The sequence below is a fragment of the Cottoperca gobio genome, chromosome 5, assembly GCF_900634415.1.
Source record: "Cottoperca gobio chromosome 5, fCotGob3.1, whole genome shotgun sequence".
NCBI classification, from domain to species: domain Eukaryota; kingdom Metazoa; phylum Chordata; class Actinopteri; order Perciformes; family Bovichtidae; genus Cottoperca; species Cottoperca gobio.
Genome location: NC_041359.1, coordinates 4,213,907 through 4,234,277, shown reverse-complemented (window position 1 = coordinate 4,234,277; position 20,371 = coordinate 4,213,907). Strand labels below are relative to the sequence as shown.

Here is a 20,371-nt window from a genome sequence, read left to right as displayed (position 1 = left end):
TATTTTAGCCAACTAGACTTTGTGGGATAACAAGTTGTTAAAAATAGAATAGCCCAGGAACGTCTCCAACTCTCAAATGTTAACTATACATTAGCCAACGTCTAAGCAGCAGCTTTGCAATGCTCTGTATTTTATTTGCAGAATTGTATATGATTTAATTTGCCATATTCATGGTTTATTGCACATTTTGTAACCCTTCATCCTTGTAAAAGTGCGGCATAAAATGTTTGAAAATAAACCCTCAAACTGTTAGTATCTCAAGTAAGGTTATGGTACTAGCACCAACTAGTCTACCCTGCAATACAAGAACAATACTGTTCCTTTATTTCCATGTGTTCTACATGAATTATCAATGCTGTGTTTGCCTGGGACCTGTACATTCTGTTTTAGAGTCCAGTAAGTTAGCATGACATCATGAATACAGGTATTATCATTACTTTTCAGCATTTTCTGCACAGTGGAGATATTATTAGATATTAGATCCCCTTGTGCCTCACTAGGGCCATTTTTACTGTGTTAATGCATATGGCATACATTGGGTGTGAGTTTTAATTTTTAATTTTGGAAGTTCAACCTCAGATCCAATCCATCCATCCATCGTCTACCGCTTATCCGGGATCGGGTCACGGGGGCAGCAGCTCCAGTAAGGAACCCCAATCTTCCCTTCTCCGTGCCACATCCTCCAGCTCCGACTGGGGGATCCTGAGGCGTTCCCAGGCCAGTGAGGAGATATAATCTCTCCACCGAGTCCTGGGTCTTCCCCGGGGTCTCCTCCCAGCTGCACGTGCCTGGAACACCTCCCTAGGGAGGCGCCCAGGTGGCATCCTTACTAGATGCCCGAACCACCTCAACTGGCTCCTTTCAACGTAAAGGAGCAGCGGCTCTACTCCGAGTCCCTCACGGATGGCTGAGCTTCTCACCCTATCTCTAAGGGAGACGCCAGCCACCCGTCTGAGAAAACACATTTCGGCCGCTTGTACCCGTGATCTCGTTCTTTCGGTCATGACCCAGCCTTCATGACCATAGGTGAGGGTAGGAACGAAGATCGAGCGGTATATTGAGAGCTTTGCCTTCTGGCTCAGCTCTCTTTTCGTCACAACGGTGCGGTAAAGTGACTGTAATACCGCCCCCGCTGCTCCGATTCTCCGGCCAAACTCTCGTTCCATTGTCCCCTCACTCGCAAACAAGACCCCGAGGTACTTGAACTCCTTCACTTGGGGTAATGGCTCATTCCCTACCCGGAGTAGGCAATCCACCGGTTTCCTGCTGAGAGCCATGGCCTCAGATTTGGAGGTGCTAATCCTCATCCCAACCGCTGCACACTCGGCTGCGAACCGATCCAGTGACTGTTGAAGGTCACAGACCGATGATGCCATAAGGACCACATCATCTGCAAAGAGCAGCGATGAGATCCTCATGTCACCGAACTGCAACCCCTCTCCTCCACGACTACGCCTCGATATCCTATCCATGAAAATCACGAACAGGATTGGTGATAAAGCGCAGCCCTGGCGGAGGCCAACATTCACTGGAAACGAGTTCGACTTACTGCCGAGTATCCGGACACAACTCTCGCTTTGGGCGTACAGGGATTGGATGGCCCTCAAAAGTGACCCCCTCACCCCATACTCCCGCAGCACCTCCCAAAGTATCACCCGGGGGACCCGGTCATACGCCTTCTCCAGATCCACAAAACACATGTAGACCGGATGGGCGTACTCCCAGGCCCCCTCCAGGATCCTTGCAAGAGTAAAGAGTTGGTCTGTTGTTCCACGACCAGGACGGAATCCGCATTGTTCCTCTTCAATCAGAGGTTCGACTACCGGCCGAACCCTCCTTTCCAGTACCTTGGAGTAGACTTTACCAGAGAGGCTGAGAAGTGTGATACCCCTGTAGTTGGCACACACTCTCTGGTCCCCCTTTTTATATAGGGGAACCACCGACCCCGGTCTGCCAACCCCTAGGCACTGTCCCAGACTTCCATGCAATGTTGACGAGGCGTGTCAACCAAGACAGCCCCTCAACACCCAAAGCCTTCAGCATTTCTGGACGGATCTCATCAACCCCTGCGGCTTTGCCACTGTGGAGTTGTTTGACTACCTCAGTGACTTCCATCAGGGAAATTGACGATGATCCCCCATCAGCTTCCAGCTCTGCCTCAACCATAGAAGGCGTGTTAGTCGGATTCAGGAGTTCCTCAAAGAGCTCCTTCCAGCGGCCAATAACCTTCTCAGTTGAAATCAGCACTGGTCCCACCCTTGCTGTACACAGCTTGGATGGTTCCTCGCTTCCCCCTCTTGAGGTGCCGGATGGTTTTCCAGAAGCACCTTGGTGCCGACCGAAAGTCCTTCTCCATAGCTTCTCCGAACTTCTCCCACACCCGCTGCTTTGCCTCTGACACGGCAGAAGCTGCCGCCCTTCTAGTCCTTCGATACCCTGCAACTGTTTCCGGACTCCTTCTTCAGTCGAACGGCTTCCCTGACCACCGGGGTCCACCACGGTGTTCAGAGGGTTACCGCCCCTTGAGGCACCTAAGACCTTGAGACCACAGTTCATCACCGCAGCTTTAACAATAGAGGTTTTGAACATCGCCCACTCAGGTTCAATGCCCCCAACCTCCATAGGGATGGCTGAAAAGCTCCGTCGGAGGTGTGAGTTAAAGATCCCCAGGACAGGGGCTTCCTCCAGACGTTCCAAGTTCACCCGCACTACCCGTTTGGGTTTACCAGGTCTGTCCAGAGTCTTCCCCCACCCCTTGATCCAACTCACCACCAGATGGTGATCAGTCGACAGCTCCGCCCCTCTCTTCACCCGAGTGTCCAAAACATGCGGCCTCAGATCAGATGATACGATTACGAAATCGATCATTGACCTTTGGCCTAGGGTGCTCTGGTACCACGTGCCCTTATGAGCATCCTTATGTTCGAACATGGTGTTTGTTAGGGCCATTCCATGACTAGCACAGAAGTCCAACAACAAACGACCGTTCGGGTTTAGATCAGGGAGGCCCTTCCTCCCAATCACGCCTCTCCAGGTGTCTCCATCGTTTCCCACGTGTGCGTTGAAGTCTCCCAGCAAGACTACGGAGTCCCCTACTGGAGCCCCCTGCAGGGCTCCATTCAGGGTCTCCAAGAAGGCCGAATACTCAGAACTGCGGTTTGGGGCATAGGCACAAACAACAGTCAGAGTTTTCCCCCCCATAACCCGAAGGCGTAGGGAGGCGACCCTCTCGTCCATAAACTCCAACGTAGCGGCGCTCAGCCGGGGGCTAGTGAGTATCCCCACCCCGGCCCGACGCCTCACACCTTGGGCAACTCCGGAGAAGAATAGAGTCCAACCCCTATCCAGGAGTACGGTTCCAGAGCCAAGACTGTGCGTGCAGGTAAGCCCCACCAGATCCAACTGGTAGCGATCCACCTCCCGCACTAGTTCCGGCTGCTTCCCCCACAAAGAGGTGACGTTCCACATCCCCAGAGCCAGCCTCTGCTGCCCGGGTCTGGTCCGTCGAGGTCCCTGACCATCGCTGCCACCCGTGTGACAGCGCACCCGACCCCAGCGGTTTTTCCCATGAGTGGTGGGCCCACAGGATGGATGGATGGGAGGCACCACGTAGCTTCTTCGGGCTGTGCCCGACCGGGCTCCGTGGCAAACCCGGCCACCAGGCGCTCGCTGTCGGGCCCTCCCTCTGGGCCTGGATCCAGACGGGGGCCCCGGGCTTCCTCCGGGCAGGGTCTCTCCTTTCCTTTCCCTTTCTTTCATGAAGTCGTTTTTGAACCATTCTTAGTCTGGCCCCTCACCTGAGACCAATTTGCCTTGGGAGACCCTACCAGGAGCACTAGGCTCCAGACAACACAGCTCTCAGGTTCATAGGGACACACAAACCTCTCCACCACGATAAGGTGATGGTTCCCAGAGAAGTTTTTAGGATTCCCAGAGAGGTATATAATAATAATATATCCTATAATAAGCCTATAATAAACGGTGTAGCCACTCACACCCTGAAGGACAAAAATGTATCCCCATTGAAACACATTCTTTTCAACAGTGGCACAATGTAAACAAACTGGAATATTAAGGGTTAAAATTCTAAACATTAATACATATTTGGTAGTTCAGGACTGAAGTTGGTTAAAAGATTTAACTTAGTGAAAATAAAATGTATATGTATTTATAATGTTATGGCTGTTTTTTGATGCAAACATTTTGGTCCTCTGAGGACAGCAAGCAACTATTTTAAAGTGAGGCTCAAGGGTTACGTACTGTGAATGTCATCTCTCAACAGACCAACCAACCCTGACCTATTCTTACCAGGATGCTGTTTCCATGGGAACGCACAGTAGCTCCAAACCACTGGTGGGACTTGAACTCAACCTGAGTGTTCACATCGTTTATATAAAAATATCGATCACCTAGAAGAACGTAGAGGAGAACAACATATGTAAAAGCATATTCAAGCAGAGTTGTACGTAGATCTTCTATGAACAAATAACTAATACCTGTTTCACTTTCCTCAGAAACTATGACTTGGAAGAAACTTCATTGATGTCAGGAGTTGCTACTTTAACGTTGTCAAATATCCCCCTGTCATCAGTGTTTGATTTCTGTGCCGTCAGGGCTTCATTTGAGAGTGTTCCCCACATGTTCCTGGCTTTTTACATGGATATTTAATGGCCTTGTTCCCGGGGTCTGCAGTCTTAATCCATCCTCCATGCTATGGCAAACATTAAACAGCTCCAAGGGACTTGGACTTTGTTGTTACTGTAACCCAAACGGCTGTACTTCATTGTCAGGATCTGTTTTAAGAAGAGGCCCTGGCAGTATGAATGCAAAGAGCAGTGATGAGGGACGGGGGGGTGGAGTGCTCGGGGTGTGTGTGTGTGTGTGTGTGTGTGTGTGTGTGTGTGTGTGTGTGTGTGTGTGTGTGTGTGTGTGTGTGTGGTTCCCTGCCAAATGTTTCACTTTTGCAGCCTCAGCAGCATTACACCTCCTTGAGTTTTGCTTTCAACAACAACGCATTCTTATAATGATTAATTTGGAAAAGTAGGACTAATACTTCTTCTTGGATTGTTATGTCTGGTCCACAAAACATTTGAGCCAGCCAGGTAGGTGAGCCCAGTTGCCTTTATGTCCTTTGGAACCCAGAAAAGACAAGTTCCTGACTCAGAAAGACTGTTCACATCCCTCTGGACCGATCAGACAGAGCACTTTTTTAGCAGTCTGGCGGAGCTTTTTGTGATTGTTTTCAATGAGAATGAAGTGTTTTGCTCACTAGTTTAGCACCCTAAATGCCTCGAGTAAAGAAATACTCAAACTATGCCTAACGTCATTGCTGTTTTTTTGTCCAATTTGATGAATTAAGAGCTGCTATATGACTTTACCAACTGTAGTTACCATCATCTAAACAGAAAACATCCTGGAAATCTTCAAAAACAATAAAGACAGTGTGGTGTCTGATTGGGGCCTTCTTTGAATACTAAAGAGAAGTTTGTGATTTTGGGGTTTTCTGTCAGATCCTAATTTCTTCTACATGCAGGAATTCTTTGTCACACCTACTGTACAGTTAAAAATAGATTTTTTTTTTTCATTCAGCATCCTTGAAAAGTAATTTAACAAAACCTGACACCTTAAATCATACTTATATATGCCTGTAACTGTGTAAGCTTTACTGTGGTCTGTTTTCTAATATATTTGCCTGCTGTGTGTAGCAGAGTGGTGATATTAAACTCTCCTGGCTGCAATTCAGAGTGCCTGTTTGGTTTATGGAGTCTGGGCTGTGTCCTTAAACACACCGTGAATCCTGAGGCCTATAATGGGAAATTCAAGAAACCAAAAGCATGAGCATGTGCGTGTTAGATATGTGCGTGTTAGATATGTGCGTGTTAGATATGTGTGTGTAGATATGTGCGTGTTAGATATGTGCGTGTTAGATATGTGTGTGTAGAGATGTACGTGTTAGATATGTGTGTAGATATGTGGGTGTAGATATGTGCATGTTAGATATATGCGTGTAGATATGTGCGTGTAGATATGTGCATGTAGATAAGTGCGTGTTAGATATGTGTGTGTAGATATGTGCGTGTTAGATATGTGCGTGTTAGATATGTGTGTGTAGATATGTGCGTGTAGATATGTGCATGTTAGATATGTGAGAGTAGATATGTGTGTGTAGATATGTGTGTGTAGATACGTGCGTGTTAGATATGTGTGTGTAGACATGTATGTGTTAGATATGTGTGTAGATATGTGGGTGTAGATATGCGCATGTTAGATATGTGCGTGTAGATATGTGCATGTAGATATGTGCATGTAGATAAGTGCGTGTTAGATATGTGTGTGTAGATATGTGCGTGTTAGATATGTGTGTAGATATGCGTGTGTAGATAGATGCGTGTTAGATATGTATGTGTAGATATGTGCGTGTTAGATATGTGCGTGTAGATATGTGCGTGTTAGATATGTGCGTGTTAGATATGTGTGTGTAGATATGTGCGTGTAGATATGTGCGTGTTAGATATGTGTGTGTAGATATGTGCGTGTAGATATGTGCGTGTTAGATATGTGTGTGTAGATATGTGCGTGTTAGATATGTGTGTGTAGATATGTGCGTGTAGATATGTGCGTGTTAGATATGTGTGTGTAGATATGTGTGTGTAGATACGTGCGTGTTAGATATGTGTGTGTAGATATGTGTGTGTAGATATGTGTGTAGATATGTGCGTGTAGATATGTGCGTGTTAGAAATGTGTGTAGATATGTGCGTGTAGATATGTGTGTAGATATGTGCGTGTAGATATGTGCGTGTTATAAATGTGTGTAGATATGTGCGTGTAGATATGTGCGTGTTAGAAATGTGTGTAGATATGTGCGTGTAGATATGTGTGTAGATATGTGCGTGTAGATATGTGCGTGTAGATATGTGCGTGTAGATATGTGTGTAGATATGTGTGTAGATATGTGCGTGTAGATATGTGCGTGTAGATATGTGCGTGTTAGAAATGTGTGTAGATATGTGCGTGTAGATATGTGCGTGTTAGAAATGTGTGTAGATATGTGTGTTTAGATATGTGCGTGTTAGATATGTGCGTGTTAGATATGTGCGTGTAGATATGTGCGTGTTAGATATGTGTGTGTAGATATGTGCGTGTTAGAAATGTGTGTGTAGATATGTCCGTGTAGATATGTGCATGTTAGATATGTGTGAGTAGATATGTGTGTGTAGATATGTGTGTGTAGATACGTGCGTGTTAGATATGTGTGTGTAGACATGTACGTGTTAGATATGTGTGTAGATATGTGGGTGTAGATATGTGCATGTTAGATATGTGCGTGTAGATATGTGCATGTAGATATGTGCATGTAGATAAGTGCGTGTTAGATATGTGTGTGTAGATATGTGTGTGTAGATATGTGCGTGTAGATATGTGCGTGTTAGAAATGTGTGTAGATATGTGCGTGTAGATATGTGTGTGTAGATATGTGTGTGTAGATACGTGCGTGTTAGATATGTGTGTGTAGACATGTATGTGTTAGATATGTGTGTAGATATGTGGGTGTAGATATGCGCATGTTAGATATGTGCATGTAGATATGTGCATGTAGATAAGTGCGTGTTAGATATGTGTGTGTAGATATGTGCGTGTTAGATATGTGTGTAGATATGCGTGTGTAGATAGATGCGTGTTAGATATGTATGTGTAGATATGTGCGTGTTAGATATGTGCGTGTAGATATGTGCGTGTTAGATATGTGCGTGTTAGATATGTGTGTGTAGATATGTGCGTGTAGATATGTGCGTGTTAGATATGTGTGTGTAGATATGTGCGTGTAGATATGTGCGTGTTAGATATGTGTGTGTAGATATGTGCGTGTTAGATATGTGTGTGTAGATATGTGCGTGTAGATATGTGCGTGTTAGATATGTGTGTGTAGATATGTGTGTGTAGATACGTGCGTGTTAGATATGTGTGTGTAGATATGTGTGTGTAGATATGTGTGTAGATATGTGCGTGTAGATATGTGCGTGTTAGAAATGTGTGTAGATATGTGCGTGTAGATATGTGTGTAGATATGTGCGTGTAGATATGTGCGTGTTATAAATGTGTGTAGATATGTGCGTGTAGATATGTGCGTGTTAGAAATGTGTGTAGATATGTGCGTGTAGATATGTGTGTAGATATGTGCGTGTAGATATGTGCGTGTAGATATGTGCGTGTAGATATGTGTGTAGATATGTGTGTAGATATGTGCGTGTAGATATGTGCGTGTAGATATGTGCGTGTTAGAAATGTGTGTAGATATGTGCGTGTAGATATGTGCGTGTTAGAAATGTGTGTAGATATGTGTGTTTAGATATGTGCGTGTTAGATATGTGCGTGTTAGATATGTGCGTGTAGATATGTGCGTGTTAGATATGTGTGTGTAGATATGTGCGTGTTAGAAATGTGTGTGTAGATATGTCCGTGTAGATATGTGCATGTTAGATATGTGTGAGTAGATATGTGTGTGTAGATATGTGTGTGTAGATACGTGCGTGTTAGATATGTGTGTGTAGACATGTACGTGTTAGATATGTGTGTAGATATGTGGGTGTAGATATGTGCATGTTAGATATGTGCGTGTAGATATGTGCATGTAGATATGTGCATGTAGATAAGTGCGTGTTAGATATGTGTGTGTAGATATGTGTGTGTAGATATGTGCGTGTAGATATGTGCGTGTTAGAAATGTGTGTAGATATGTGCGTGTAGATATGTGTGTAGATATGTGCGTGTAGATATGTGCGTGTAGATATGTGTGTGTAGATATGTGTGTAGATATGTGTGTAGATATGTGCGTGTAGATATGTGCGTGTAGATATGTGCGTGTTAGAAATGTGTGTAGATATGTGCGTGTAGATATGTGCGTGTTAGAAATGTGTGTAGATATGTGCGTGTAGATATGTGTGTAGATATGTGCGTGTAGATATGTGCGTGTAGATATGTGTGTGTAGATATGTGTGTAGATATGTGTGTAGATATGTGCGTGTAGATATGTGCGTGTAGATATGTGCGTGTTAGAAATGTGTGTAGATATGTGCGTGTAGATATGTGCGTGTTAGAAATGTGTGTAGATATGTGTGTTTAGATATGTGCGTGTTAGATATGTGCGTGTTAGATATGTGCGTGTAGATATGTGCGTGTTAGAAATGTGTGTGTAGATATGTGTGTTTAGATATGTGCGTGTTAGATATGTGCGTGTTAGATATGTGCGTGTTAGAAATGTGTGTAGATATGTGTGTTTAGATATGTGCGTGTTAGATATGTGCGTGTTAGATATGTGCGTGTAGATATGTGCGTGTTAGATATGTGTGTGTGTAGATATGTGCGTGTTAGAAATGTGTGTGTAGATATGTGCATATTAGATATGTGTGTGTAGATATGTGCGTGTTAGATATGTGCGTGTTAGATATGTGCGTGTTAGATATGTGTGTGTAGATATGTGTGTGTAGAAATGTGCGTCTAGATGTGTGCGTGTGTGTGTGTGTGTATGTGTGTGTGTGAGTGAGTGGTTTTTTTTCAGAGGCTGTCGGCAGAGAGAGTTTGTAAACACTGCAGGTATGTATTTGTGTACACAGAGTTTGCATATTCGTAGCTCTCAGTCCTCGTAAACCGCCATCCGATATCAGCATGCGAAAGCGTACGATAAGTTCGACCCTGTGATCCTCAAACGGTGGTCCTTATCACTTCCTGCATTTCTGATGTAGGTGATTATATTTCTGGCAGAGCTGGGGTCCTCTGGGGTCCTTGTCCTCGTAATGACTCAGCCCTAATTAAAGAGCGCTCACAACACTGGGCCCGAGTCCAACAGGAAATCAAAGCTCTGTGAAAACACTGCAAAATACAGGCCATGTTCCAAAATGGAGACCTTAGTGAGGGGTGGCCTCCATAAAAGCCTCAGTCACAATTAAAACGCCCGAGAGATATTAAAAGCTTGTTTAAATCCAAACAGAGAAGCGTTGGATTAGGAGCTGTCAGATGGCAGGGAGCCGCTCTTCTGACCTCAGGGTCAAGCACAGTTAACTTGGGATACTACCTTTAGCTTCTCTCAGCCACTTTTATGGATGGTTAGAGACAGCTGAGAGTTTACTACACAGTCCTGTCTCAACTGTTTAATGGTGCTGTTGGGGAAAGTGACATTTTAACATCCTGGAGCAATGTGAGTTATTAACTACTGCTGTGATTATCTTGTAGGGAAAATTCTCTCCCCTGGATTTTGAATATTGACCTTGATTTTTTTACAGATCAAATTTTAATTTACAAGAAACCTACCTTGCTTGTCAAAGTTGATCATGCTGCAGTTAGCTTGGGTCCAGGGGCACAAGTACACGGCTCCTCCTTCAGTGATGTCGGGCTGGCTGGTGTTGGCTTTCGGGGCGCCGATCAAAACACTGATACTAGACAGCAGAAAGGAAAACAAAATCTTAAACTGTGTTGATGGGACTGTGTCCAGGAAAAGTCCAAGATTACACCAAGAAACAATTGTTTTATGTTAAAGAATGTGTATTTAACTTGTCGAGCTTACATATGACAAGGATTAGTCAAAATAATTATTTTTGATTGCTTTCCTGCTGATGAGTTAGATGAGAATATATCGTCTTGTGGTCTCCGCCAACCAGTCAAGTTGTAGTTTACTAGAGCTGGACCCGAATATTCCGATATTTGTTTGGTGTTTAGATATGTTTAGGTATATTAGGTATTAGGGTTTTGGTTTTCGGATTCGGATATTCATGGGAACTCTTCAAACTGAACCATGACTAGACAAAAGCAATGTGTATAATATGGGATTTAATTCATCCATGATAAGAAAAATTGTCACACGCTGTTATGTCAAAAAGAAAGTGCATAGTTTGGACATCATTCAACCAAACCCCTCGGGATTTCAAACATGCTTTTGAAACACAACAAACCTTTTAAAAAATAAATGTTTTATTCAACAACAGATTATACAAACAAGAATCCAGAATGCTTAAAAGTTAATGTCTCAAATTAGACCGAAAGACACGTATTGCATCTCAGCCGAGAACTGAGAAAGGTCTCTTGGTCACCGCTGCCGCCCATCCCCTGTAGTCCGTTTAGAAAGCAAGCCATGAAGGTAATTGAGAAGTCACATTAAGCACTACCATAAAGAAGTGGTACTAAAGCTGGCTTCTCCCTTATTATGCCGGCTGCAGTTTATGGGAGCTTTTGCACAGCACATGGGTTTCACGTACGTACATTTACAGATCAGTTTACAGCCATTAACTCAGTGGCTGTATTCCTGCAATCCCTGTCATTATCACCAACAGTTGGTCATGGAGGTTCTTAAATGTCCGATACAGTAAAAACACTGTGTCCAGCATTGATGCCCGGAAGGTTAAACATCTGTCTCTAATCAACAATGTCACATTTTGTCACATCAAGTTAAACTAAAGCTCTGTAACCTCAGCGTGAGATCAAAGTCAGCATTGAAATCCTTCATCCTCTGTTAATGTATGAATCCTAATCCAGTGCAGCTAGAGGAGCCTTGTGAAAAAGCCAAAAATACTGTGTAGTTTTTGCATCAAGCCAAAAAAGTAGCAGTTTATGCAGAAAATAAATTCTGGGATTAACATGCACTAATGAGGTTTTCTTCGAAAATGAAATTTGAAATTAAAAACTTTTTATAATGAGATATTATCACTTTATAAAGTTGATATAGCACTATCTAATCTCTAACTGTGTCTGCCTGCTGTTTGGTGCTGAGCAGGTACAGGGGGCTTATCAGGATTTGTCAGCTGCTGCAAGAAACAATACTGACAAAAGCCGTGACAGTGAACCAAAACAGAGAAGTTAAGGGCCATAAAACAGAAACAATGAGCTGATAGACGCTGAAAAACTAAGTAGAGCTGCGGGGAACTGTAGCACCGGGTGAAAAATATTTTTGGTTTTGTCATTTTCAACCTCTTTTACATTTATGTCATTCATTGTTACTCTAAAAATATTGAATAGAGAAACTTTGAAGTTATCTTGCATAATGTACCTGTATATTGAAACATCAACAAGTTGAGTAATGATTACAAGTCATAGTGGGCCAACATGATATTGAGTGAAACTCTTTTTAGCGTATTGAATGACAATCATTCATTGTAACTCCATGTTTGGTTAATTTGTGTTTAGTTTCAGCCTGGTCTGCTAAAAAATGACATTTCCATATACGAGGTGAAAGAGGTTGGGGTGGATGGATGGATGGAACAAACACAGGACTGACAAGTCAACGTTGACTTATTTTAATTTACGTCAGTAATTTAACAAATGTGACAAGTGTAGCCGACTTATTTTAACCCATATCGTGATCTTTTACTAAACTTACCCAGGTAGTTTTGTTGACTTTTTGTTTGGTTTTGTTTGTATTTACAATGGGTTTAAAACTGCTGTCGTAATCTGGGAGATAATGTGTTTCCCTCAAAACCTAATTGAGAATGAAGTTTAGATGTATGTAATATAATTTTGTAGGAGACAGGGTTGTTAGTTTACAGACAAAGATGTGATAATTTGAGTGTTTTTCTTACAATCAAGAGAGACTCTTACAATGAAAGGCAGTCCAGCAACTGCACCACAAATACACAGTGTACCAAACACGTCACGTTTTTCAAAAATGTGCATTTCATAACTGCAATTGCCATGATAGTTATCAGCAAGTTGGCAAGGAAAGTGGTTTTAAGCACTTAAGCATATCTCCAAAATGTTTCAGCCTGGAAATGATGAATGGCATTAACATACGAGAGAGATACAGCGAGATGTATGTGAGAATATCACGCACGCACTCCCACATGCAAATGTACACGAGCAAGTGTGTGTGTATCCTGCATTACAAATCAGCTAGGCCTTCAATGTTTTCAGACAGCCCTGCTAAAAAGGTCTGGCCCTGAGCTAAAGGCACGGCTTAAGACATTGGTGACTGATGACATTAGCAGAGATGAGACAAACTCCCCCCATCCCCCAAAACGTCTGGAGAGCACAAGAGGAATATTTACATGGCTGGATAAGCGTTTCTTATGAACCGCTCACTCCACAGCCACTTAGCCGAGCGGGGTGCAGGCTTTCAAGGGCCTTCTCTTACAAAGGTGCAGGACTTCTAACCACTACCCCCCTCTGGGATCTCCACATGTGTGGGTTTTTAAGAGTCAATTAAAAGCACTTGTAATGAAAACTTAACAGGAAACAATAGTCTCCTTGACAACATGATGTGTATTAGTTGAATGATGAATGTTTTTGTCGTGACCTGAAATAAGGATTCCTTTCCTTTAACTCACGTTCAACAGGAACATCTGCAAACAAGGGAAATGGCTTAGAGGCATTTCCACGTCAGTGATGCAACATGTAGTTTTTACTAGATTTATGAGCTCCAGTGAACACATTTACAAAGGCACATTATTCTGAAACAAGTCATACCCTAATGGGGTTCCTGTGCATCATAACCTACTCAAAGCATGCCTTCTACACAAAATTGTGTTGATCTTTTCTTACTCGAACAACTAATTTTCCATAAATGATTGAATAGTTTTACCCTTTTAGGCCTCTACAGGTACTTCAATGAAACAATTTAAGACAATGCTTCATTTTAAGGGGCACAAGCCAAACGAGGTATAATGATATGACTTTCCATTACATTCAGTAATGAACTAAATATTTGCCCATGGAACCAACAGAGCCTCTGTTTCCCAGCTCCCCCTGGTGAGGTTTCTCAAGATCTTATCTGGGTTGTTATAATAAACAGGATATGATACTTATATGAGCCCAAACCCCAACCCCAATATCTGTTTTGTTTGGTTAGCATATAAATACATTCATTAAACTCATACAGAAGTGGGTGGCCCAGAATAATCTGACACAATACTCAATGTGTGTGTTTTCTTGTAGTATTTTACTCAAATGTGCTTAACCTACTTTATAGCTGTACTAAAATAGGCTGCAGTAGTCAAATTCCCAACTGTTCTGGGCTGTACATTTGCTCAATTGAGCAAATTAAATCTGGTTCTAATATCAATATAAGAACAAGTTTAAAATAGTCTTGAAATATAAGAATAAAACCCAACAAAGCTGTGACTGTGACTGGCTGTGCAGTAACATTGTGCAAACAACATCACCCATTTGGTGGCCTTTAATGTTGAGCACACAGACAGGTTGGTAAACATAAAGAAGTTCAGTGACATCAGGTCACAGGACTTCCATACTGCAGACTCATTCTATAGCTGTTGTGGGTTGTTGCCAACGGGAAAGTGCCAAAAATCAATAACACTAAAACCAGACTTAGGCCTAGTCCACCCGTACACATGTATTTTTTTTAAACATAGCTTTTTCTATGTGTTTTGGCCTTTTGTCTACAAGCAAACTGCATCTTAGGTCACTGAAAACAGACCTTTTGTAAAACTCATTCCAGGATGAAGATTAACAGAAACTTCCGATTTCAGTGTTGATGTGTCGACAGGGAAAACTTAGTTTTTGGCTTCTTACGTCAGAGTGTGCGCTGTTATCTCCTCTCCCTGTCACATTTCATGCAAAGTTTTAACCTTGCTAACAGGACTTTTTACATGTTTAAAAATGCAGTAAATTAACAGTTACTCTTCCAATATATTGAAGAGTAGAGGCGTCAGAATGTGCATTTACAAGAATGGTGTGATGAATGTGGTTTCCCAGCAGGAGGGTCGTTAAGTACGGCACAGATAGGGAAACTAGGCATGATTTCCAATGCTATTTTATACTATTTTAATTCTGCTATTTCCTACTATTTTTAATGCTACTTCACACTCATTTACATCAACACTGTGATTATTGTACTGTAAAGGCTCTGTCTAATCTTGTACTAATTGTTATGTTTTTGCTGTGAAGCACTTTGGGCTGCAATTCTTATATGGAAGGTGATATACAAATAAAGCTTATTATTATTATTACTGAGGTCACGTACTGCTACATTATCCAACATTCCAGCCATGACACACAATGACAATCTTAGCATGTTGATGTTTAGCAGGTATCATAATCATGTACTAATTAGCACTAAACACAAGTACTGTACAGGTGAGTCTGGTGGGAATGTCATTAGTATTGCAGGTATTTGGTCAAACCAAAGTATTGGACAGACAGAAACATTTACCTAATGGTTGTGCTAAAGGAAAAGTCAGGGGATCACCAAAGTGAGTAGGATTCAACTTGAGGGGTACATACATGTCTGCACCAAATTCCACGACAATCTATCCAATACCTGCCCAGACTCTGAATCCAAAATGTCAACCGGATGGTGGAACTACAGGAAAAGTTAAAGGATCACCAAAGTCAGCACGATTCATCTTCTAGGAAACATGAATGTATGTACAAAACGTCATGGCAACTCATCCAAATATTGTCACATTATTTTAGTCTGGACCAAAGCAGTGGAACAAATGACCGATATTGCCATCCCGAGAGCCATGAAGCCAGTTTATTGTAACAAACTATTGAACAATCTCCACGGACAAACTTGATGCCTGCCTCCTAAACTCGACTTATTGACTCAAACAGGACATGTGTGCTGAGACAGTGAAAACAGAGATGGCATGGTGAGCAACAGGAGCAACTCTTAACAAGGCTCCTTTGAGCCGAACACTGGGGTAATTGTATGAATGCATGACAACCAGCAGAAACCATCCCATCAGCAGAAAGAAAACATCATCCATGTCCTGCTGTGTTGTTTTACCACCGCAAAACAAGTTTTGAGCTGTCAAAATACATGAATTTGGTCAAAAACAAATGTTGTATTGTTCAGTGTAGGCAAAACTATTGCAGGCATAAGGTGGGCTTAGTCTGTACAACTTGGTCTAAATCGACATCTCAGTAATGACTCAACAACATGCCCTCTAACTGCCAGAAGTTTAGTTAAGCAAACTGAGAGAATCTTAACCAATTTCCTCAAAGGTAAATATCTACATTCATTAAAGCAACATTGCTTTTACTCTGCGAGCCCTCGATGATGTTAGGGAGGGATAGTGTTGGGAGAAGTATTCTAACTGAAGTAAAAGTAGCAATAACACAATGTAGAAATGTATGCAAAAGTATTGGGATCAAAATATACTTAGGGTACCAAATGGTTAATTTCAGAATAATGTCCATTATTGGTTTGCAATTATGATGCAGTCATGTGTTCATCACTTTAACGTTACAGCTGGTAAAGGTGAGCATCATTTTCTAATTACTTTCTATACTGCTGGGTAGCTTATGAATGTATCCCCTGAGGATCAATAAAGTCTTAAAATATTCTAACCAATCCACAAAGTCATTAGTAACTGAAGATATTAAATATTTTTAGTGGAGAGAGTATAAAGTAGCAGAAGATTCCTCAAAATGATTTTTTAAAATTAGTTTCCATCACTGGTCAGTGAATACTGAGACTCAGAGCTGATAAGGTGTAACGGAGATTTATATGCTAAGATCTTTGCACTTTTTACAGAAGCAGCTACCAAATATTGTCCAGATTAACAGCTGATATGCACTACATTTCTGTCACCTAAAAAGGGCTTCCAGATGATGTAACACATTTTACAGAGCTCTTCAGCTCTTCAGCTCTTCAGCGACAGCAGCTGTGAACAGCTGGATAACAGGGTGTTTTGGCTGGACAAGCCTAATGTATTTGACTGTCTCTAAAAGTGATCTATTGATTGTTCTGTCTTTCACTCAACTTGTTAACTGGTTCACTGTAAATATACTGTAGCATGGTCAGCTCACCATCAATGGCTTCAAGTGGTGAAAATGTTCATATCAATAGGCTACTATGGAAGAAAGACTTTACTCCAAGTATCAAAAGAGTGTTAAAATCTTTATGTGTTAACTTGTAATCAGTCCAGGTGACGTTGTGTCGAACTGCTCCATTATACTGATGACTACATCAGCTTTCGCAAAGCATATTTTATAAACTTAGGCTATCTCTTCACTGGAGTAAAATTTAAAACTGCCATAAAGTTAAAATGTAAATAGCCTACATGTGTGTGCTAGCTAGCCAGCAAGCTCGCTTAGCAAACAACCACCAGTAATGCTAGCTGCAACCTGTTAGCATGAATCAGATGTTTGTTCAGTTTAAAATTAGACTATTGTTATCGTTGAACAGCCACAGTGGCAACAAGTGACAATTACGGTATGAAGGTAAATAGCTAAACATAGTGTAACCGTAGTACAAGTAGAGAAGTGTAGTAAAATCAGCTTACTGTCTCACAGCAAAGTATCCATCTAAAGTGTGCTAACATTAGCCACCAAAAGCTTCTTCCCAGACCAAGGCTATAGCAGTAAAACCCCTGTCTGTATTGAATTGAGAAAAGGTGCGTTGTGTTGCATATTAATTCAAATTCATAAGCAAGGAATTATTTTCTCTTTTTATTACATAGTCTCACTTTAACTGTTTTCTCTAATCTTCAATTCAGAGTGGAAACTTTTAAGTGACAGTTTACAGTCAAAAATAATAAATAATTCCTCTTACCTGTAGGCTAGTGCTATTTATCAATCTAGTATGCAGGGATCAGGAGTGGACATTTGCACGCAATGTTTTGTAAGTTATTAATAACTTATTTGAAATGCTGTTTGTCACTTTATGACACACCCACCCTTTTTTAGTTTAGAGAGTTGGAGATATTGACTGTAGAGATACAGTATCTTCCTTCTCTCGAACATAATGGAACTAAATAATGATCCAGTTAAGCTATTCAAGATAGGCCTAATCCACATACCTTTTGTGAGCAGTTTCATGTAGGAGCTATTTTCCTTCTAACTAACTACACCCGCCAGCACTATCACCGCGCAGAAGGAAGTTAACCAGTAGCCTACTGCTAGCTCACCTAGCACCACTGAGCTAGCTAACGTCACAGCTCAGCTGAGGGGGACACCATTGATGTTTCAGTTTTGCGCTGTCACAAGCAGAAGCCTCTGGTCAATGAGTAGATGCACACATCCTTCTGCGCTGTGATACGGTTGGCGGGTGTAGAAAGAAAATAGTTACTAAATTAAACTGCTCACAACAAGGTCTGTGTATTATCTCAAGTACCCGGGTCCTGGTTTCTGGAAATAGACATTTCTGTTGAGTTTTTAAAAAAAAAATTTTTGGTGCTTTGAGCACCACAAGCCGAGTGCCATCGAGTTCTATTGTATTGGAGAGAAAGCAGACATCTCTACGGCTGATATGTCAACACTCGGCAACTCACACCAACACATTCTAGATAGATAAATAGCTCTGCATGGAAGGTAAACATATGTAGGCCTATTTTTGTTTCTGGGGTGAACCGTCCCTTTAACGTAACAACAGGGAAATGTAAGATGTAAAATATTGGAATGTAACATCAATATATACCAATATAACTAGTAGATTGCTGGGTATACATTTTTGTAAGACACGCATAGCTCTGTAACTCGAATGTAATAATAATACATGAGAGGTACAAAACGTATGTGCAGCTAATTATTGGAGAACCACAAAGCCATTGGCCTTCATTCATATCCAAGTTGGATTATGACCGTGTGTGTGTTCCACCCTGGTGTCCAGAGGAGAGTTTTCTCAATGAGCCAAAACAGGTTATGGTACATACTGTGTGTGTAAAGAAATAAGAACATATTTGATCTTTAACTTTATCTCACTCAGTAGTTCCTCCTCTGTCAACAGAAACATCAGCAGGAATCCCCTACCGTCCCTTTAGTATATATTCAGAAGAAGATTAGCATATTTCTTACTTTGCTGTAGGTTAACCCCCCTCCCCTCTGAATCAAACACAGACTTGGATGTCTGTTTCCAATCACACTTGGGATGGAATCCAGTGTGTGTGTGTGTGTGTGTGTGTGTGTGTGTGTGTGTGTGTGTGTGTGTGTGTGTGTGTGTGTGTGTGAGAGAGTGTGTGTGTGTGTGGAGGGGGGGGAGAGAGAGAGAGAGTGAGAGAGAGAGAGAGAGAGAGAGAGAGAGTGAGAGAGAGAGAGAGTATTAAATTGTATTTGATCTATATTGTGTTATTGCTAATATAATAATGATAATATTACAGTTTTTGTGAATTGTATAAATATTTAATCCATTTGTACTTTGATGCTTTGGCAAAATGGTTTAAAAAACTTCCATCGCAATAAAGCCATTGCATTTAATTAAATTGAATTGAATTGAAATGTGCTTCTATTGAGTGACATTTAACTTTGTACCCTGACCAAGTCCATCACTGTGTCACATGGAATATATTTCACAAACTAATGTTAAAGTGTTGAAGTCTCTAAAATGTTTTCTCAAAAGTTTTGTAATGAGTCAAAAATATACATTTAACTTATAAAACAATGTAGGCTGCTGTGCAGATTAAGGTATAATTAATATACCTTATAAAAACCATATTATGATAAGTTCATATAAGAACAAGATCACTTTAACCTGAAGTACATAAAAACATTACACATTGTATAGGAATACTATTAGGATCGCCAAGGCTACAGTGTGATGTTGGATACAATACAAAATAAGAAATATGTCTGCAGAACTGACTCTCTGAAGCCCAGACACAACTAGAATATTGACCAGAATATTGTAGCATGCAAATGGCCTAGTATATTATGAGGATACCATTAAGAATACAAATGAAAGGTCACTTTGTATGGTAGTGATCAAGACATAAATACTTTGTGATGCTGCATAAAGACTTTACCTGGATGAGTTGCTGAAGAACTCCACTGAATACCCAAAATAACTTCCCCGCTGTCCGGTGAAAACGACGCGTTTGTCCGTGTCCAAGTTAAAAGCAGCGCCAAGCTGCACCAAAACCGCCACTACAGGTACAACCAACACGGCGTAATGACAACATTTTCCCCATGACCGGGTAGGTGAAAGTCCAGGAACGGTGCCCATCTCTTCTTTTGCGCGTCTCTTCTTTCATTGAATAGCTGAAGCGCAAAACGCATCATCCGTGCTGTTCCTTATGTAGTATTCATAAAGTGGTGTCCTGAATAATCCCTTCAGCTCCAACAGGTCCGGTGTACTGATCCAGAGAGCATAGTGAAATGTAAAGAAAGGCAAGACAGAGTCAGAGAGAGAAAGAGAGGGAAGGAGGGGGGAATGATTGCAACCTCATTTGGGGTGGAGCTTTACATATTACCAGGCAGTCTGGTCCCCAAAGAAATAAGACTGTGGTAATGTTGTAAAACACAAATCACAGAATCACGGATATCACAGCAAAATGTCAAACTATGATTAGACTATATATCAGAGATGGAAAATTACAATGGAATAAGATACAAACTCATAATTAAGTATTACAAACACATTTCTGGACTTACCGAATTCAAAACTGCTCTTAAAACTTTTAAAAGTGGCTAACTCACTGTAACTGCAACAA

General features: G+C 41.6%; 1 protein-coding gene across 1 annotated transcript in view; it reads right to left on the bottom strand.

Moving 5' to 3' along the window:
• LOC115008732 (integrin alpha-5-like) overlaps window positions 1-20,137 on the bottom strand; it is a 57,623-nt gene extending 37,486 nt beyond the window's left edge. The window contains 3 exon segments of the mRNA XM_029432504.1: window positions 4,309-4,409; window positions 10,308-10,432; window positions 19,685-20,137. Of these exon segments, the coding sequence (XP_029288364.1) occupies window positions 4,309-4,409; window positions 10,308-10,432; window positions 19,685-19,884 (426 nt within the window). The 5' untranslated portion in view covers window positions 19,885-20,137.
• Between the last annotated feature and the right edge of the window lie 234 nt (window positions 20,138-20,371).